Below are 22,065 nucleotides of genomic sequence, written 5' to 3'. Positions count from 1 at the left end.
TTGTTAGGTGATAATAATCTGTTTTATTTATAATTCTTATTGTGCATTTTTGCAGTACAACAATTGGTTTTATTGTTGTTTTGTATGTATTTCCCCAGATCTCTACGCAATATGTCATTATTAGAGACTGGGCCATTATTACAGTATGTTTAGGGCCTTTGAATCAAGAATGTGTTTTTATTTTGGAAAGGATAGCAAGAGTTTTTTAAATTTTTGACTTTATGTAGGTTATGTGGGATTTCCAACTGAGATTGTGGTCAATAATGACACCTAAGAATTAGGTGAATTCAATAAGAATTTAGTTTCACTTACCATTTCTAGTTCATTAATTTCAGTTCTGAACTGGACATTTGTATTTATTTATTTATTTTATTACTAAATAAAATAAATTTAGTTTTATTTATATTTAATGACAATTTATTAACATCAAACCATTTTTTAAAATGTTTTCATTTCTGCTTCCACTGTATACATAAGCTGTCTCAAATTTTGATCAGAGCAAAATAGAGTTGTATCATCTTCAAAAAAGACACAATTTAATTGAGTAGACACCTTACAAATGTCACTGATATATAATAAAAATAGCTTTGGTCCAAGGACTGATCCTTGTGGAACCCCACAAGTTACCCTCTGTAGCCGTGACCTGTCGTTGGTGAATTGCACAAACTTTATTTAACTTTGTTCTGCATGTCTTCTCTCCAAAGGAGTTACAGAAGAGGAGAGGGGACATCTCCATCCTCCTACTATGAAGTTGTCCCGTAGTCTTTCTGTGCCTGGACCAGAGGACATTCCCCCTCCACCCGACACCTCAGCGCCTGAGCCGCCCTTGTCTGCCGGTGGCCACACAGATAGGAGAGCAGCACCAACACATTTTTATGCTGTCCCTCCTCTGCCTCCATCACACCACCCGCCTCACACCCAGACACAGCACAGGGTCCCGCCCAACCGCAGGGTAAGAGCTTGATACCATAGGTCAAAGGTCCCAAGAAGTGTGCCATCGGTCATTAGGGGTTGCACGACTACTGATTTCTGCTAGTCGATTTCTTATCAAAACAATACTCGAATTACTCGACTACTCGTGGTTCATGCTACTGTAAATGAAAAGACATGAAATAGCTAGATCTTATCAATAAACATTATTAATTCATAGCCTAATGCAACAATTACATAAGTAAACTCTCAAAACATTATAATTATGAGATTTCATTTTAAAATTTTCATGTATCAGTCTAAAGCCAAATAAATAGCCGTTCTTGCCTTTCATTTTCAGACGGGGCCGTTCACATATCGCGTCTTTATATGGGCCCTATTTTAACGATCTGAAACGCAAGTGTCAAAGCGCAAGTAACTTTGTGGGTGGGTCTTGGCGCTGTTGCTAGTTTCCCGGCGGGATTAATAACTCTTGCGCCAGGCGCAAAACTAAAATGGGTTGGTCTGAAGCAGCTTCATTATTCATAGGTGTGGTTTGGGCGTAACGTGAAATAAACCAATCAGAGCGTCATCTCACATTCCCTTTAAGAGCAGACGCGTTTGTTCTAAAGCGGATTCCTATTATAACGGCGGATTTGCCAGGCGCGCGCCAGGAGCGGTTCACAGCCGAGGAGACCGACGCTCTCGTCAGGGACGTTGGGGATGGAGAAACCCACCCAAATTAACTTCAGTTAAAAAGGCGTATGATAATTTGGGTAAATGTGTAAGCTAGATGTATGCTTTTATAATAAATTGTCTATCTATCTATCTATCTATCTATCTCTCTATCTATCTATCTATCTATCGTAATAATGTATGATTTGCAAAAATGAAAACTGCTGCTTCTGTGTAGATGAGAGAATGAAAGTGTATGCGCGTTGTGCACACGCTACATTGATTATGGCCAAGCATGCGCCCTTAAAATAGCATATGAATAACATGCGGAACGCGCCACTGACTTTAAACTATTTTTTCCTGGTTAGTAGCGCAATTGTTTTCTAAACCTGCAAAATAGCATGAAGGAACGTTTGCGCCGTAACACGCCTCCTTTTTTGCGCTGAACCGCCCAATGAGCGCAAGTTCATTCCCAAGTTTAGCGACGTGCTTCTGTGGAGGAAAAAACGCGCTTTGCGCGGGTGCAAAATAGGAATGATCCATGCGTCGGTGTACAAAGTCAATTGCGCTGGGTGCAAGATAGGGCCCAATATGTGAACGGCCTCTTGCAGAGTTGGCCAATTACTATATTTTTGTCATGCTTGATGAAATACTTCCACACATCTGACGTGTGTTGTCTGTTGGTGACGTTCGCCATTTTTAATTCATTTATGGTTAATGGACGCTCGAGTAGTCGATTGTTTCCGACAGCGTCGACTAGTGGTTGAAGTAGTCGATCTATCGACTACTCGACTAGTCTATGCAAGCCCTATCGGTCATAGACTTTGTTCTTTCTTGTCTTTTCCTTTACAAATATTTCCACAAAAAAGAGTATTAAATCTTAGAAATATTGTGTTTTACAGGCTGAAACTGATACCAGCAAGATGGGAGGAGCAAGAATGGGTGGTATGAGACGTGGCTATAGCAACGCCACACCTCCCTCTGACGTGGGCGCTAAACAGTCCACCACACAGCGTAACCAAGCGCAAGCGGTGGCTAAGATTGCAAGTCGGCAAGGTGGGAAGGGGCTGTTGGTGAAGCAGCGCAAGGTGGAGGAGACAACAGCCCGAGAAAAATTGCAGAAAAGTTCCATTTCAATCCCTACGATTATTGTTAAAGCGCCATCCACCAGCAGCTCTGGGCACAGTAGCCGTGCAAGCAGTGAGGATACAGAACTGTCTCCTGAGATGAATGAAGAGCAGGAAGAGGAAAAGCCTCAAAACCCAGTCATGGCTCCTACACCCACTCCACCTCCACCACCTAATATCCCAGGTAAACTGGAAACACTGGGCAGGAGCACAGCACAGCGGGAACGTGAACGCTTCCGTGATTCCCGTCGGAAAAGCGCCTCATTTTACTACTCCTCTGAGGAGGATATTTTAGATGAGAAGGAATCTGCTCAAACTCCACTGGAGGCCAACACCACCTCTCGTTTGCGCTCTTCTAAATCTATTGATGAGGGATTGATCTCTGGTGATGCCTTAAGCATGCCGCCTGCGTTTGGGTTGCCGCAGTACGCATCAGCTACGCCTCATCAAGCCACTACCTTCATCCACCCATTGACGGGGAAAGTTCTAGACCCAACAAGCCCGCTTGGACTCGCGCTGGCAGCACGTGAGCGAGCGCTGAAAGACGACCACCGTACACGTAGAGAGGAACGGCACTTCGGTCGCCAGATGTCCAGCACTGGAGTTTTTCCTTCTGCAGTCTCCCCTACAAACCAAAAGCCCGTTCCTCCATTCTACATATACCAATCACACACCTCAGTCTACCTTACTGGTGCCTCTCCAACAACAGGTGGGCCAGGCCCACAGAGTCGCCCCCAGTCTCCTCGAATGCTGCGATTGACTGGAGGTGGGACGGGGAGCTTGGAATGGAATGAACAGAACCTTATGGATAGAGAGGAAAGAGGGACACCAAAGGTGCGGTTTACAGATAATCAAGCCAGTCAGTACCAGTCTCACCCTCAGGACAGGGACAACAGAGCCAATCAGTACCACACTTACCTGCGGGAAAGAGAGAGAGAAGGGCACAAGAGGATACCGCCCAAGCCTCCTCCCCGCAGGCCTTCCTACATAGATAAGGAGAGTGAACTCGGCACAGCTGACAAAAGTCCCACCAGTAATTCCCAGGATGACAGGGGAGGACCGAAGATGGGAGAGAGTGGGATGGAAAAGGAGGGAGAGAAGGATGTAAAGATAGGGGGAAATCTAAGGGTTGGAGAGGGTGGCGATGTGATGATGCTTCCACCTCCTGCTCCATCTGTGGATGTGGATGATGAGTTTGTGTTTGCAGAGCCCCTACCTCCCCCTATACAGTTTGCAAATGGAATAGAAATAGACACCCATGGAACAACAGAATATAATCAACAACAACAACAGAAGGAGCTGTCAGGATCTCAGTCACTCAATGACCAACAGTCCCTGCAAATGCTTTCCAATCCCCCGCAAGATGCCATGTCCCTACCAGACAACATGCATGCTGACTCACAGCAGACACCCATCCATCCTTCTGCTGTGGTACATCCATATCTTTTCCCACCGTCTTCTCTAATCCTCACTCCACAGCTGTGTCCTAAAATACCTCCTGCAAACCCTCCTCAGTCTCAACCCTCTAGCTATTCCCAGCACCCAAACACTGGCCAACCCCAGCCTTTATCCTCGCCACAAGCGGGAGACTCTGCCACTTCTAGTCTTACATCTTATGACAGTGAGGTGGCCAATCTGACTCAGTCAGCTCTCTCCCCATCTCTTCCTTCTCCTCAGATTTTCCCTCCTTCGAGTTCCCCTTCCGCCCCAGCCACCACCTCCTCTTCTGACCCTATGTCATTGCATCGACCTCTACCACTTTTCTATCAACACCAAGGTCACACTAATGTGTCTCTGTCGTATTCCACCATGGCTGCACCTGCTGCTGTAATGACCGTCACCACAACTATGCCTTTGGAAAGTACATCAGTTATAGCAAGTGATCGACTTCCTCCGGCACTTAAGGGGCGTGATTGGTCGGAGCCTGTGGTTGATTCTGGAATTGAGGAACTGGAGAGTCACAGCATCAGTGATCACCACATGGAAAACTTTGCAGAAAGAATGGATCGAGAAGGAGGCCAAGAGAAGGAGAGGGAAGGAAGGCGAGAAAGTATGGAGAGCGGGATAGTAGGGGATGGTTTCAAAGGAGACCAAAGACTGTCCCTGGATTTGTCTCTTTCTCACACCGATAAATTCACTCAAAAAACACAAAAACCGCACATTCATAAATCCAAACCTCCAAACCAGCCACTAGCTAAACCACACACTCAAAATATGTTAAAATACCACGCACACACACAGAATGGGCGAACCGGACCACCGCTACAGCGGCAGGCTAGCACTGCTCCCAACATGTACAGGTCAAGGGAAGAGGAGGAGCAAGAACAGGGAAGAGTAGGTGATGCTGAAGTGAAGATTCCAGCGTTTATGGATCGACGTCTGAACTCTCCTCTCTCCAATGTTAAGGCCAGCATCATAAATGAACTCAGCAGTAAACTACAACAGCTTGGTGGCTGGCAGGGTCAGGGACCACCGCCAAATCATAGGTGAGACATCTTGTGAAAACAATCACACACATAGACACACATTCTTACTAATCATACAGTACAGCATTTGAAATTGCCTGAATTTTTGCATTGATAATGAAGTCACAATTATAGACAAATACAGTCTGGATAAACTAACGCATGCAACCAGTTTTTCAAATAAATCATTTGAACACACAGAGGTGTGAAGTCCAGGGTTCAGAAAGTAAAAGTCCTGCCATATACTCTGATTTCACTAATTAATTCTATCTCCTGGCTGAAAAACTGTGCTAATTAGCAAATCCAGGTGATTGGAACAAAATACTGAGGAGGACTTTTACTCTCTGAACCTGGACTTTACGCCTCTGGCTATGGACGTGAATGATACCTCAAATCATACCAACCCAATAAGTTAAAACCTCTCAGTTCTCTTTGGCAACCACACACAACACCTTAGCATTGTTGTGGTGAACTTTTTCACTGGCATGCATCTTATTGATGATCTTTTTTCTGGTTTACATACCTTTATTTTCTCTTTCTCAGGTTTCCAGGTGATCCCTCCTCTGGCTGTGCACCTCTCATCCCTGCTTCCGTTCAGTCTCTCCAACGCCCCTTCTCTCCAAACCTGCCCCCTAACTCTTTAACATCTAACTGCCCCGCTGTTGCTCTGAACCCTGTACCTTCGTCTCCTCTTCCTGTAAAAGCTCTAACCCCAGCCTTAATCCCGATCCCGATCCCATTACCTCTAACCCCAGCTCCATCCCCTCTCAAAGACTGGACACCATCTAATTCTCCTATTTCTTTTCCTCACGGTATTTTGTCCCCTCCGTCACTGCCCCATACCCCACTCTCTCCTCTTTCCCTGGCTCATGCACCCCTCTCTCCTCCATCGATACCTCATCCTCCTATTTCTCCAATATCTCTCTCTCATGCGCCCCTCTCACCTTCCTCTGTCTCTTATACACCGCTCTCTCCATCCTATTCCCCCTATCCCTTGTCTCCGAAACTTCGCTCTAAGTATCGTGGAAAAGTTTCCGAGTTTCAGTTCTCCGGGCCAGAGCTGCGGCGTTCTGAATCTCATTCATACACTCAGCGCCGTCGAGCGCCCAGTCCCCTCATCTCCTGTTCGGACCACCCGCAGCCTGGACCTCCGCGTCCATCCTCGCTCCCTCTCTTTCCATCTGCGCCTCTTTACAGCTCTCTGTTTGAAATCCAACCCCCTTTAACACCCCCATTGGGAGTCGCCCATCAATATTCAGACCAGTTTTTCCCCCAAACTTCTCCTCTCTTCTCGCTCCCATCTGCCGTGGCTCCTCCTAACCCTGCTCTTGTCTCTAGGTCACTCTCCCCTACCAACTACCTGTCTGGAGGCTCCTCCCCATCTTGTATGGGCTACCCGCCCTTAACGCCTCCTCCACCCAATCAGCCATTTGTGTCTAAGCCCCTCCCCTACTGGAGCAAATATGATGTTGCTGATTGGCTGACTTACCTGAATCTGGCAGAGCACCGGGAACGTTTTCTCGACAACGAGATTGATGGCTCCCACCTGCCATCTCTGACAAAAGAGGACTTCCTGGATCTGGGTGTGAGTCGGGTCGGACATCGCATGAACATTGAGCGTGCGCTTAAGAGACTTACGGACAGGTGAGATAGGAAGATGAGAAAAGGAGGGGAAATGAAGGGTAGATTCAGACGAGGATCTGATGAACAAGCAAAAGAACATTAGAAAGCAAACTAGACAGAAGAAGTGAAGGGGAAGTTATCATTTTTTAAACTGGAAAAAAGCCTTTACATTTGTTTTTCTAAAAATGGTCCACCATTTCATTAAAAATTAGCTCTGCATGGATATTTCTGCCTGCAGCTTTACTCGACAAATAAATAGTCTGCCCTCAATGTTTTTGTATGCTTAAGATGAAGATTAGTTAAGGAAGACTTAATTTGATCACAAAACCCATTTCTTGAGACTGTGACTTTCATGTATACGTTTTATTTTGCACTACCAGTCAAAGGTTTGTACATCATCTCATTCTTTATGTACATTTTTCTAATTTTAGCATTATAGTAAAGTATGAAAACTATGAAATAATACAAATGGAAATATTTATATAATGTAGTGACTAAATAAGTTTTCACGTTTTTGTTTTCATGCACGTGCAAACGTGTAGTTTCTAGTTTATTTTTTATTTAAACATAGAGAGAAGCCTTTAGATCAAAAGTCAACCTAAAATCAGGTTGAAAGAAACATAAAATCAGTCAAGTGTGTCTAAACCTTTGACTGGTAGTGTATATTATAAATGCATTGAGTTATGATTTTTCATTTTCCATTTAAGAACACACCAATCTATTGAATTACATCTCATTCCTTTTGTTAAACATGGCATTTATTTAAGATTGCACAACTGACACATGCCCTATAATTACATACTGCACACTAATGTAACTAATTGCTTTTTGAATGCCAAATTCTTCATCTTAGTCTCTAGATGGTCAAGCACTTTTGTTTCTTATACCTCATGCTCTGCCTCCTTTCTTTTCCTCCTTTCCCCCTTCCATGTTTTCTAGGCTCTCCTCTGCTTTCTCTGTCTCCACTGTTTCTTCTGAAGGGCAGAACGAACGCATGAGAGATGATACGACTCAGAGCTAGAGGAGAATTAGAGAGAACTAGTTTGAGGATAGAAAGAAAGAACGAATGTGGTTAGACAAAAAGCACTTGGGATGAAAGGGAAATACTTCCACTGAAGGACAGAGATGGGGATGATTGCAAAGGAGAAGTGCTATGAAACACTCTTGCCGAGTGAAAGCTAAAGTCATCGTCTCCGTCGTTCTGAGCAAATGTTTGTCATCTCAGCTGAAGCCAGATGGGCAAACTTCTTCAGCCAATCAGAGACACACAAAGAATGTACTTCTTTCATTGTTTTTTGGGATGACTATATCAAAAAGTGTAATGAATTTTAGTAATATTATATCATTATATTGATAAAAAAGAGGCTACTGTGCATATTTTAGCATCATGACGTACAGGCTTTGATTCATCTGATAATATGATGATTAAGGTCAACATGAAATCAGAATCGACCCCGTTTACTTTTTTAATACACATTTCCAGTGCACATTACTCCAAAGAAAACAAATATAATTCCTTTTTGGCTGATGTTATCAAGCTCTCTTATTTTTAACCATCAGTCATGTTGAGTGACTTTTCACCATCCAATCAATTTGCGATAGATAAAATCAAGCCTTGCCTTACATTTTTATCATTGAATGTCCTTTTTTAAATCAGAAAATATGTTGGATTATGAAAGAAAAATGGGTTACAACTATTTCGTGTTGACTTTAAGCACTAAAAACAGTCATCGTAATGCCAATAATAACCATATAAGGATTAAGTATGTAAGCATTTTAATACCATAAGCAGAATCAGTCTTCCAAAGATCAGAACACAATGAAAGAACCCATCGTTTATATTGCTTAAGTGCGCTCTTTTTAACCTACACACACACACATACACACAAACACGGACTGTGTGTGTATGTGTGTGTTTTGTGATGGCGGTGGTGGTTGTTTTATAGGAGTAAAGCATAACTCCATTTCATTTGAAAATATATTTAAGGAATTAGAAACAAAGGAAATATATATGAATATATGTGTGCGTGTGTGTATGGAAATGAATGCAGAATTAAAGTATATATATAAATATCAGATATTTCTATTGTTCTGTACAATAATTGATGAATATGATGATACATAAGCTCTACTTAAGAGGTTTGAATAAATTATTCTCGTTGAATTTATTCTCATCTGTTCTTGAGAAACAATCATACGCAAAACATACAGTAAGTGCCCCCCCCCCCTATTTTTTTAGCCATTTTTGCAGCTTAACAGCCTATTTTCACTGTGTGCTTTATTAATTTAATGCTTGAACATTGTTCCATGGAAGAAACAATCATTAAGGTGAGTAAATAATGTCATTTTTCTTATTTTAGGATGAACTATTTCTTAAATTCCCACAGGCCACGATTGACTGTGTATGATGCAGTAGAGATCACTGCGGGTTCTTCACCGTTCCTGTTGCTGAGGTGATGAACTCTGATAATAAACAATCATCAACATTCACTCAGCCAGTGTTACTATACTAAGTTAAGCACTTTATAACTTTAAATGCTTTGATATAGAAATTGCATATTCTGTTCAGGCTGTATTGTTTGCTTCTGAACTTATGAACCACACCGATACACACTAATTGCTTCACATGTTGGCAGTTTTTCGCTCTGAGCTGTGGTTGGCAGAGAGCTGAAATAACTCTCACATTCTACAACACACTTAAATTTCACACCTGACAACTCATTTACACTGAGATGAGAGAATATGTGTGTGTGTGTGTGTGTGTGTGTGTGTGTGTGTGTGTGTGTGTGTGTGTGTGTGTGTGTGTGTGTGTGTGTGTGTGTGTGTGAGAGAGAGAGGAGGAGAACACACACTTGCATGTACATATGCACTTTGGCAACAGCTGACTGACTGCACAGACACTGGAGTGAACATCAGACAGACAGACATGGGAGAGAAGTGAAGGATCCTGAAGGAGGACAGAACAAGCCAAGGACTGGAGGTAAAAAGCCTTGTTTTTTTTCTATTCAGTTTAACTTAAGTTTATTGGGTAGTTGACAAATAACATGTTCTTGTTGGTGTTTTTTAACATCAAGATTTTAAGATTAGATTGACATGAAAATTTTTATTTTAGGTGCTGCAACTGGTCTTTAAAAAATAGTTTTGCACCTCTTTTTTAAGTTGGTACAATTAGTTCATAATATGAGCTCATAAAATATGCATGCATGATAATCATAAAAAATAGTTTTAGATGTGTGTCACGTCAACTACCCATACAGTGTAAAGAGTTGCACACACACGCTGATTTATCTGAAAGTGTTGCATGTGAAAAAAAAACTTTTGTGTGTTAATGTGTATATTTAGCTCACACAGAGCTTGATCAATAGATCAGTGCTGTTGAAATGCTTCCATTATGTTTTTGTACTTTACTAACAATTGATTGTTACGTGCAATAACAAAAATGCTAGATTTTGGGGCTTTATGAGTTTATTTAAAGATGTGATTTAATTTTGATATGATGCTGTATTTTTGTATACATGTTTTTCCCTATGCCATTCTTTCACATTAGAGATATGATTGTGATCTCATGTATGTTTCTCATGCAGAAACATGAGAATATAAATGACCATCACGATTCATGACGGTCAGAAATGAACCTGGACTTAAGGGAAATCCCTCTGATGATGTTTTAAATTTGTGGGCATTTTATTATGTGACTCTAATGGATATATTTGACAATTTTATTCTGGGTTCTAGCTATGGGTTTAGACTCCACAGTGATTATTTTAATTAGTTTATTTAATTTATTTGACACAATGGGCATTGTGTTAGAACATATTCTGTCATAAATAGCCTCCAGGGGGGCAAAAATCACTCCACTTTGTGACTGTTGTATTTTGCACAGTGTGTGTGTGTGTGTGTGTGTGTGTGTGTGTGTGTGTGTGTGTGTGTGTGTGTGTGTGTGTGTGTGTGTGTGTGTGTGTGTGTGTGTGTGTGTGTGTGTGTGTGTGTGTGTGTGTGTGTGTGTGTGTGTGTGTGTTTGTGTGTGTTGTGAAGCATGTGTAAGATGACCCACCAGCTCTTGTTTATTTGGAGTTCGCTCGGCTGGTGCATGGAATCCTGGGTGGGGGAGAACTCTATTTCTGATCCCAGATTCCAGTAGCAACACACACACAGACAGACACGCCTTTATAGTATGCTTATAAATGCATGTATTAATACATACCGATGCAGTTATGTCCATTAATTATTTTGCCGTTCTTTAATTTGGCTAGTTTGTGTGATTTTGTGAGCCTTATCTTTAGTATAAAGATTTCTGTCAGTTTTAATCGTATTAAATTCACCGCGCATTTCAGAGATGTTTACCATCACAACTGACTATATCCAGTTGCAGTCTCGCATGCAGCGAGTCCCCAGAGTGATTCACATGGACAGTTGCATGCTCTGGATAACGTCCAGAAACTCACCCACGACCTATTTTTATCAGATAGACTTTGCAAATACATGCATAGTGTTACCAATTTACAGTAAGGTCTCATTTGTACCTCACATTAACTAACAACAACACTCAGTGCATTTTTTACAGCATTTATTCATCTTTATTAATGCCATAAAAATACAAATTGATTAAATTCTATAGAAATTCAATTGAATTTCTATTTAATTGAATAAAATGGACCAGTTGTAGTTCACAGTGCATTAAGTAATGTTAACAGATACAACTTTTAATTTAAAAAATGTATTATTAGATGTTAAAAGATGATTAATTACTGTTGACGTATTGTTCATTATTAGTTCATGTTTAATTTTAACAAATGAAACCTTATTGTAAAGTTTCACCCATGCATTTAGGCACAAGTCATATTACATGTCAATAGTTTAGTGTTCTATAGCAGTGGCTCTCATACACTTATCATTTGAAATTGCCTTACTTTTACCAGTGCATCATTTTTGCAAGACTATTCAGATCTTTTTTTATTTTAATCATCATCCAATCAAGTTGCCGTGATTTGTAGACAACAGATTGAGAATCACTGCTCTACAGACTCTTTTTTATATCAAGCGGGTCGCAGGACTTGTTGCTCTCGTCATTTGCTATTTTGCATCTTGTGACCGTGTGTTTTTGACCCCAAACCACAGCGGATGTAATTTTAGACTTTGTTACCTTGTGAAAAAGTTCTCTTAATTATATTTAATATGCACTTGTAGTGTACATCAAATCTGAAAGTATATTTTTAAAAAGCTGTACTTGCAGATAATATGATATTAATGAAATAAAAGGCCATTTAAAGGGAGTGCACTTTAATGATCTTTCGCCGTGCTTTAAAGTACACATTTTGACGTGACTAACATGCATACTAAAGCACACATAAAGTAGTTGATTCAAATGTTAACTAGTGTGTTCTCTGATGTTACTTTTTTTTTCAATTAATACATTTTAAATTAATTTAAATTGAAACTTCTTCATTACAAATGTTTAACTGTCAATATATTTAAATACATGACATAGAAGTTTCAATAGAAATTACATTATTTTAATGTACCATACATTTTTCAGTCGACAGTGCACTTTAACCACGTCAAAGCGAATAGAAATAATTATGAAAAGATAAATTTAAACTTTAATACATTTTCATTCATTAGCAAATGACATGCAATTTCATTTTTCGAAAACATTACATTCAGTTCATAAATATAGACATATATTAGATTAAAGTTACTCATCAACATGACTAAAATGTTGGCTGTTGTTATATTGTAAAAGGCAAAAGGAACAACCTGGTTGTACACAGGTGACGTTTTTTTCTTTTTCAAGAGCATCTGTCTTTGCAAGTCAAGCATCATTACCATTGCTCATTGTGTTCTGAACAAATCTCTAACACTTCTAAACTGCTGCATGTAACTCATTCTGCAATATGTCAAAACAAGAAGATGTTTACATCCGATGAAACAACAGGCCCGGGGAATGCAAATGTGCAGAAGGTTCAAAAGCTTCTGTGATGCTGCAGTGAGCGGCCGTCTGTTTGCCATGAAGCCTCTAGGAGGATTGTGGAAACAAATGAGTAAACATACCCTGATGCCCCTGAATACATGTCACCTGATGTGCCAAGGCAGGTTCTGGTAGTGCAGGGGTAACAACAGCCTTGAGGAAACTGGACAACTTGGACTTCTCTTGGTGTATTGGTTTTATACTCCATAACATGAAGCATGCAGATTCGTCCTCACTTACACACATGCATGTAATCAGACTGTCTTTTGCAGCCAGCTGCGACCATGGCGGACCCTCCCGCAGGCCCACCTGAGGACCTCAACAAAATCAGCTTCTGGATGGTAAGGAAAAAGCTGACCCAACACCTATAGTGAGCTGCCTTGCTGTTTACTCCCTACATAGGTAGCTTCCTTCTACGGCAGCACCATAGATCAAAAGTGACTGATTTGGGTTGCACTACATAGCATGTGCCACACAAAATAACGCTTTTCATGAGAGACTCAATTCACATAGATTCAAATTGGCATCTATGATTCCATAAAGAACCTGTAACATCAACGGAACCTTTCTAATGCAGAAAAGGTTCTTAATAGTGGAAAAAGGTCATACAAAAAAAAAAAAAAACCTTATATTATACGAACTGATTACTGAAATGTTCTTTGGGGAAACAAAAATGATTCTTCTATGGCATCACTGTGAAAACCCACATTTGGAACCTTTATTTTAAAAAGTGTGGCACACAAATATCTGAAAATTGTTCCCCCCATTTTAATTATTGAGTATTAATTCAATGTATTCTCTCTAAATCATATTTTTTTATCTTTTACATTTTCCTTTCTAAAAAAAGCCTATTGCTAATATATTGTCCTCTTGTATATTATGCAGATGTGCTAACTTTGCACACATTATGTTCCCAATCCCCCATTTGGGAAATTATATATTATTATCTTTGTCATATAATTTGCACATTGTTTTTGGTAACATGGCAAAAAATCACTCATTAACATATCTAAATTTGGTTAGTCCAATCACGATCATTTGCTTTAATCTGGAGATGCTGTCATCATCATCCATCCACCATTATTTTGTAAACCTTGCTCTTTTCCATACTAGAGTTATTATAGTTAGATCATTAATAAAAACATATTACCTGACCATGAGTTTTCCTGTTCAGTTTTGATGACATTTAATGTCCAACAACCTCTGTAGTCTCTGTAGGCACTTTTTTGTTTTACTGATGCATTTTATGTCACAGAATAAAATGTGAAAATATCTTGTGTTCACCACAGACCTTATTTCGGGTATTTAACAAAAAACAAATAAACATTCAAAACCCCCATTGACTTTAAGTGCTAAAATGCTAACTTGTTTCTGGGTTTTGGCCTACAAAAATACGCCATCCATTTCCTTCTGTTCTTGTCTCAAGCCAGGAAATTACGTGCGGACAGTGCGGAGGACATCAGAGTCGTACCAAGCGTGTAATGACATCATAGCATGTATGAAGGACCGGGCTCATGTGGAGCGACAGTACGCCCGTCAGCTGACTGAGTGGAGCAGCAAGTGGAAATCAATCACTGACACTCGTGAGTGCTTCAGTCTGACCTGTCATAAACTGTCAATAAGTGATCAGTTTAAAACTCAGAGTAGCTCCGCCCACAGTCAGATCTCATTGGTCCGAAATTGGTCCACTATTTTCAGAAGCGTCACACTCACTAAAACTGGCATAGGTATTATTGAATCTTTGCTCATTTTTGAGTTTTTGTATTTGATGTCTTTGTCAGTTATTGTACAGTAGTTTCATTTGCTTTAATCTGAAGATTCTGTTATCATCAACCCACCCTTATTTTGTTGCTCTTTTACATACCAGGGTTATTATAGTTAAAGGGATGGTATAATGCCCTTTTCACAAGATGTAAATTAAGTCTTTGATGTCCCCATGTGAAGTTTTAGCTCAAAATACCCCACAGATATTTTTATATAGCATGTTAAAATTGTTACTTTTTGAGGGTGGGCAAAAACGTTTTTGTGTCTGTTCCTTTAAATGCAAATGAGCTGCTGCTCCCGGACCAGGGGGCGGAGCTACAACAGCTCGTGTCCTTTTACCTCACACACACATGCACTGAAAATTTCTAAAACTTTTAGCCTTTTATGTTGAAACCGGAGTCAGACAATGATGGAGAGACATGTAGAATGCAACAGGACATTTCTGAATGGTTAGTTAATGAATTTAGGTAGCTTATGTGGAGTTAGCATATTCTGTCATGATAATCTATAAATCGCGTTTCCTGGGGCGGTGTTTATGTAAATTTTAGGGTTAGTGATGTCACTAGCCCGGGAGGAATGTGGTGTAGTCTCTACCAGCCGTTTGTTGTAGTCCTTAAAAAGCAATTTCTTTAAAAGCAAATATCTTCCGTTACTTTGAACTCTGAGCTTCATAACTTTGCAGATGTTGTTTATGCTCAAACAGCAACATTACACACTAACTACAGTTAGAAAAGTGAAATCATAATCAACTGCCCCTTTAACCAAAACCATGAAAAAAAAATGTTCGTTAGTTGAAATAAAACAAATTTTAACTTAATTCTAAAATAACTAAAACTGAAATAATAATTCATAAAAAAATGCATTTAAAAAATATTAAAACAGAGAAATATATAAATAAAAGCTAATTCAAAATATTAACAAAAGCTAACAGTATCTCAGTGATATTAAAATAGCACAGTTTACATAAAAACAAAAATCTGCTGGCTGTCAAGTTCAGTTGCAGTTTTGCTTAGTGTGACGTAAATGGATAAAAGCTGATGTCTCTCTCTCTCTCTCTCTCTCTCTCTCTCTCTCTCTCTCTCTCTCTCTCTCTCTCTCTCTCTCTCTCTCTCTCTCTCTCTCTCTCTCAGGGCCGCTGTACGGGTCCCTCTTGCGAGCGTGGCAGTGCTTTTTCTCGTCCACCGAGCGTCTGTCTGCCCTTCACACGTCAATCTCCCAGTCTCTGGTTTCAGAAGACGGAGAGCGCATTCGCTCGTGGAAGAAAGACATGTTTCCGCGGAAAATGTTCTGCGGCTTCAGGGAGTCACATGACCTTGGAACGGCTTTCTCACGTGCTCAGAAGCCCTGGGTGAAGAGATTAAAGAAGGTGATAGTAAGACGTATACTGACGATGATGTAATCGCTGGAGGTCTCCAACTATTTCAAATTAATAGGCGTTAACTGAACCATTTGTTTTAAAATCCCACTCAGTATTTCAGTATATTAAAGCAAGATAGTACAGGAAAAAACAGGCTTAATTTGGAGATTTCAGGCTATTTTTTGCTTCATTAACTAGTGGAAAGAAAACATCCGAAATACACATTTTATACAGTTTATTCCTAAAAATATTTTTTTCTGTCTGTTGACTGTATTTTTGGGGGTTTATGGAATAATAAAAATAGATATCCAAAATCCCTTCTGTAAAAACCTTTAACTCTAACATGCCAAGGAAAAGGAAACCAGAAATTTTCCAGAATTGTGCAAATTTAATTAGATAATGCCTCACAGCATATTTAAATAACATTGCAGGAAACTTGTACAGTATTTCAAAACAATTGTCTTAATGTACTGTGATTAATCAACTATAGGGAATTTGTAATGATAACTATTAGTTTAAATTTGTACCCTATTATTATCTGCATTTATTTTCTTTCATACAGCATTCAGCTTTTAGTGAGGAAAAAAATATTACTTGACATTGGAAACGTCCCAGTTAGAGAGAAAAGATGAGATAGTTGTATTCCCAGTGCATTTAATAGCATAAGTTAGAGCTGAATATGACATGAAAAGCACTACGTGATGCTAATAATACGTTTTTGTGTATCCATTAGCTGGAAAAGGCCCGTGCGGCGTATCATAAGTCATGTCAGAGGGAGCAGATCGCTCAGGAAAAAGAGAATCAAGCCAAACACAACGCCAACCTGAGTGAGAGCAAACTGTCCAAGATTCAGCAGACGAGAGAGAAAGCCACACAGGAGCGCAGCAAGGTCAATGAGCAATGAGGCTTTCTACACATACATATTATAGTTATTATATATAATATATTCATGAATTATTTACGTGTTTTTGCAGGCACGTGATCGTTATGAGAAGGTCCTAGAGGACGTCACTGGCTTTGCACCACGATACATGGAGGAAATGGAGTCTGTGTTCGACCAATCACAGGAGGAGGAGAGGAAGAGGATCAGCTTCCTGAAACAGGCCTTCCTGTCCATTCACAGACACCTCGACATCACCAACAATGAGAGGTTTAAAATGGCAACACGCATTTGATTACAACATTACATTAGCTGCCATAAAACAATTGTGATCGTTTTTTTTGTTGTTTTTTTTGTAGTAAATACATTAAAGCGATCCGTTCATTAAGAAGGGAACAAAAACAAATATGTGTTAGTGTTGATATCAGAACAGATTTAATTGAAATTGATATTTAACAAAAGATTATATGTGTACAAAGGGTTTGAAATTAACTTTTTCACTCACCGGCCAATTTGGCTACTAAAGTTACAGGCCATTCAGAAGTTCTACTAGCCAAAAGATAAAAGAATCCAAATTAATTACGTCACAGCAATTAACGACCCCTCCATGATTTCCAAATGGGAGAACTTGCAAAATAGCAGGGTGTTCAAATACTTATTTTCCTCACTGTATATATATATATATATATTTTTTTTTTAAAGAGGCTTCCATTATATACATACATAAAAAGTATACATACTAATATATATATATATATATATATATATATATATATGTGCGTATTCATAGAAAGTTTATACCGTTATTAACTCTTTCTCAGACGAGCAGATGCGATGAGACCTGTTTTCCTGTTTGTTCATGTGACGTTCTACATAAAGCCTATTAGCTGCAGTGATGTTCATTGTCCTGTCAAAAAGCCGGAGGGTTTTTATTTGTGTATTGCGTGTTTCAGTATAAAAGCAGTGTACGGTGAACTACATCACACACTCATGTCCATCAGTGAACCTGATGATCTCCGCTGGTGGAAGAACAACCATGGGCCGGGCATGCCAACCGACTGGCCCAAAATAGAGGTGTGTGTCATCATATGCATCCAGATTGTGTCAAAAACTGTTGTAATTTAGTGTTTCATGACTTGACTTCTCACAAAACAAGTTTTAAAATGACTACAGGACCCATTTGATTCTTCTTTCTTTCTTTCTGTGTTTTTGTCCTGTTATCTCGTCTATGCTTGTTTTTGGTGCAGGACTGGAATCCTCCAATTAAAAAACAAAAACCAGGAAAGAAACCAAAAGCACACAGAGGACCTGAGGAGAAAGCGTAAGCTCACCACACACACACACACACACACACACACACACACACACACACACACACACACACACACACAAAAAAAAAAGTGTCTATAATTGTATATTTAACACCATTAGATTTTTGTCTCAATTTTCAACTATGATGTATATAAGGCTAGACACTACAAGGCATAGCCAATTTTTTTTATTATTATTAATCTCCACTTCAGTATCACTTTCATCCACTAAACTTCCCTATCTATATTCTGACGGGTTTTACAGAGGGGTTTGTTCATGTATTATTTGCCTGATTTAATACATTTTATCCCTAAAACATGGTGAATTTTATGTTGACAATATTTTCTGAATTATGATCAAAAGAGATCCCCTCTGTAAAAAAAATAACTTTAGCTCTAATATGTTAACAAAATGAAGCAACCTGGCTTTATCAGTGTTCACATTTATGTTCTGGAAATGTATGCAAATTAGGGCATATTTAATTAAATAATGCCTCATTTCAGTATTTAAACATATTTCAGAAAACTTGTAATAAATTACAATAGTCTTGATGTACTGTAATTAATCAACTAGGGAAATTATGGTGATGTTTATTAGTCTACATTTTGACCCTATTCACCTGTAGTGTCTTGCCTTAACTGAGAATTGTTGCAGTCAACGTGCTCTATTATAATGTCAAAGGTAATATTAATTAATTCAAGTTAATTAGAAAATGAATCAGATTATGAAATGAAATGTGTAAGTATTGAGCAGCGAGTCTTTTTGGGTTTCCGTCTGTCAGCGGTTCAAATCCTTCTTGGCTGAAGTGATTCGGTTGGATGAGGAATGATTGTGAACTGCAGTCATAAAGGTGAAGTGTGTCATTTGCCAGAATGCTGTGTGCAATATTATAATGCGCTCAGCTTGACCTTCATTTCCACTGTGATGAATGAACTGGAGCTGATTTCATCTGATCATCTGATCGGCCGTCAAAAGAGTGAAGAAATGTTTTTTACACAAAATGCATTAAAAATGCAGATTTATGTTTCTTGCATGATACCTGTCTGGCAGTCACTGAATTAAACATGAGGTCATGTGACAACAATGTTGCATACTACTTTTTAAAATGCTTATTGTTGCACAATGCATACTTAAAAATAGCATGTAGTGCATGCTGTAAACAGTGTGAACATTCCATTCTTTTACTTCCATTCTTTGATTTTGATGTTCAAAAATAATGAAGCATTGAATGGAATGTTATAGATAGAATTTAAAAATGGTTAAGATCTAAATTAACATGTTTTTTTCCCCAGTCAAAAATATGATTGGCGATCACTCAATCGACCTGAATACATACTTTTATACCAACAAAACTCATTTTTATGGGTTAAATCAGGTAGGAATAGCTCTTTAAGGTAACATTATCTTGGTTGGCACACTATCTTTGGTTTCAAATCTCTATAGTATATCTCTAAATGTAAATGTATAGTTTAATTTCTGTATTTTGTATCAGATCATTGGTCATTATCAGTGCCCCTATAATGCTGTTTTATAGGTTCTTCAGTCTCTCTAAAGTGTATTTGCATTGCAGAAAACAGCGTCTTATGAACAACACGAACAAACGTCTCAGCGACAGCTTCAGCGTTTGAGGGCGGGGCAAAGCAAATGTGGTTCACAGGCAACCAGTGAAGACCATTATGCAGATTTGTTAAATCTTTAAAACTTTGCAGGCCTTTTACATTCACAAACTGCTATATTACACATTGCATGAAAGGTTATATTCGAAAAAAGCTTAAAATAGGCAGCCAGCCAGGTATTGCAACATGACTTTTTCTCCAAGATTGTGTGTGTGTGTGTTCCGCTCCTTCATGAGTTTTGTTGTCCCTTCCTCAGAGCACATCTATAAAACATGCTGCCACTTCCATGTTTCACTGTAGGGACGCTGTGTGTGTTCATTGTGATGAACAATCTTACTGACAATCTTTAGCACTTAAGCATGAAGACCTAAAAGTTGTTTTTGTCATCTTCCTCCAGTGTGCTTTTGGCTGAACTCCAGTTGAGATGTTTTTATCTTTGTGAACTGTTTTATTCTGCCATGAGGACTGTAACTCTTTTAGGCATGAGTCTCTCCCTTAAAACAGTTTCTCTCTTATGCGGACACTGTGTTTGGAGGGCAGCCAGTCCTGGGCAGATTCACATTTGTGAATGTCACCTTTTTAATGATGGTGTTCGGTGTGCTTTAAGGTATATTCAATGTTAATGGCTGCAAGTTGTTTAGTGGGTTGAATAAACGTTTTTGGGGAGGAATTAATCGGTGCTGGCGAGGTTTCTTTTAGTGTTATGTTTCGAGGCACATAGTAGATTCATGCATTTGAATTGCATATAACATTTCCATCTATTACACTGTATATAATATATTAGCATAATAGTAAAATAGCACTGTAGCTTCCATACGGTTTGGACGCCTCAGGAGTTGAGGTGAAATTGAAAGCGCTCAGATTTCTCTGTCATCTTCTCCCGCAGGGTCATGATCGGAGGAGTGCGGGTGCGAGCGCTGTACAACTACACCGGAGAGGAAGAAGATGAACTGTCCTTCAGAGCAGGTGATCTTCGACCCTTGTGAAGTTAAACTGAATCTCACTGAGGTGCTGACTGCTGTCACTCTGTCTCACAGGTGAAGAGTTCCTCAAGACTGAGGAAGAGGATGATCAGGGCTGGTGCTGGGGGGTGAAGGAGGGCGGAGTCCAAGGGTTTTACCCAGCCAATTACGTGTTACCTGTGAAAGGACATCAGGAATCATAGATGAGGCACAACCATGCATATTTACAGTTATGGAAAACATTTATACGGTGACCATCAAAAAGTATGTAAATGTCTGAATGTCATTGCATTAGATTGCATTTTCTTTTAGACTTTTTCAACACTATTTCTATTGTTTTGTCATTTAACCCTTAAATGCATGAATGTTTTGCCAATCATTACATATTCGGGTCTTTAGCGACCCGGATCTGTATCTAACACAGATGGATCTCTGTCTCTGATATTAGAGTAACAGTTACAGAAGGATGAAATAAGCATATTTTGTTATCTTTTGGAGCTTGGAAGGGTTCAGTTTGAGCAGACGTTTTATACCATCATCACTGTCCTCATCAGAGCTCGTTTCTCAGTACATTCAGCATCTGGCTCATATTCACCAGCCCAGCCATATTCTCAAAACCGTCGTTTTCATCTTCAAAACCAATATTTTGATCGCTGACAGCTTCTTTACTAGATCCACCATCAAGTGACAGTGACAGTAATATTTGTTTGCGTCAGTACTTGAGTCGCTGAGCCATTTCAAGTTTTTCTGATTATTCTTCCTATTCTTTTGTTTTCTGCCTGAAAACAATAATGGTAATAATGTTGAATTGCACTTATTCAGTCATCAAAGATTCAATTATTGTTGTGCAAAAAATATATACTTGGATTGTTACACACCTCGGGTCGGTAGCAACCATATATAATTTTTTTTTTTTTACAAAAAATGAATGGGAAAACAGGCATCATTTTATGATTTTTTTTTTCTTGTTATATTGTTTATAATGGATTGAGGAATACTAAGAAGGTTGATGTCTAACTTGAAAAAAAAATGAATGAGGAGGGTAGTGAATGAAATCACAAGGTATGTGTTTAAGGGTTAAAACCATCTTAAATTCTTTCTGTGATTTTTTTCTTTTTTTTCTTCTTCTTCTTGTCAAATGTATTTGCGTTTTATTTCTGTAAATTAACTGCTACTCAGTTTGCAGTGCTACTTAGTAACAGTGACATTCAGATATTTTTATGTCTCTAAATACTTCCACCGTATGAATGGAAAGAATTAAGTTAATAAGTGTGTCCATCGGAAAACAACCTACAACTACAACCAGTGTTTCTACAGACCAAAATGATAATAAAATATTAATTCTGTTTCATCAATGGAACCTTTACCTCTTTATTTAATAATATGGGATGTCATTAATTTTAATTAA

General features: G+C 39.1%; 2 protein-coding genes and 1 gene segment (V, D, J or C); all 3 read left to right on the top strand.

Moving 5' to 3' along the window:
* Nucleotides 1-7,937, top strand: part of LOC308682399 (SH3 and multiple ankyrin repeat domains protein 1) — a gene marked incomplete at its 5' end in the record, with an annotated part of 58,186 nt that extends 50,249 nt beyond the window's left edge. The window contains 4 exons of the mRNA XM_081352109.1: nt 705-952; nt 2,487-5,197; nt 5,720-6,820; nt 7,739-7,937. Of these exons, the coding sequence (XP_081208235.1) occupies nt 705-952; nt 2,487-5,197; nt 5,720-6,820; nt 7,739-7,820 (4,142 nt within the window). The 3' untranslated portion in view covers nt 7,821-7,937. The remainder of the gene's footprint in view (nt 1-704; nt 953-2,486; nt 5,198-5,719; nt 6,821-7,738) is intronic.
* The window catches only part of LOC308682903 (Ig kappa chain V region 4135-like), a 1,009,768-nt gene that overhangs the window by 902,927 nt on the left and 84,776 nt on the right, over nt 1-22,065 (top strand).
* On the top strand, nt 9,621-22,012 carry LOC308682914 (protein kinase C and casein kinase substrate in neurons protein 3). Its single transcript, XM_081352898.1, has 10 exons — nt 9,621-9,779; nt 13,040-13,108; nt 14,194-14,350; nt 15,662-15,897; nt 16,622-16,777; nt 16,863-17,038; nt 17,722-17,842; nt 18,016-18,089; nt 20,582-20,661; nt 20,733-22,012. Exons 2-10 carry the CDS (start codon nt 13,052-13,054, stop codon nt 20,858-20,860), a joined length of 1,185 nt encoding a protein of 394 aa, XP_081209024.1. The 5' UTR covers nt 9,621-9,779; nt 13,040-13,051; the 3' UTR covers nt 20,861-22,012.

The sequence above is a fragment of the Scardinius erythrophthalmus genome (assembly GCF_964197995.2).
Source record: "Scardinius erythrophthalmus genome assembly, chromosome: 22".
Lineage (NCBI taxonomy): Eukaryota > Metazoa > Chordata > Actinopteri > Cypriniformes > Leuciscidae > Scardinius > Scardinius erythrophthalmus.
This window is presented reverse-complemented; position numbering and strand designations above follow the sequence as displayed.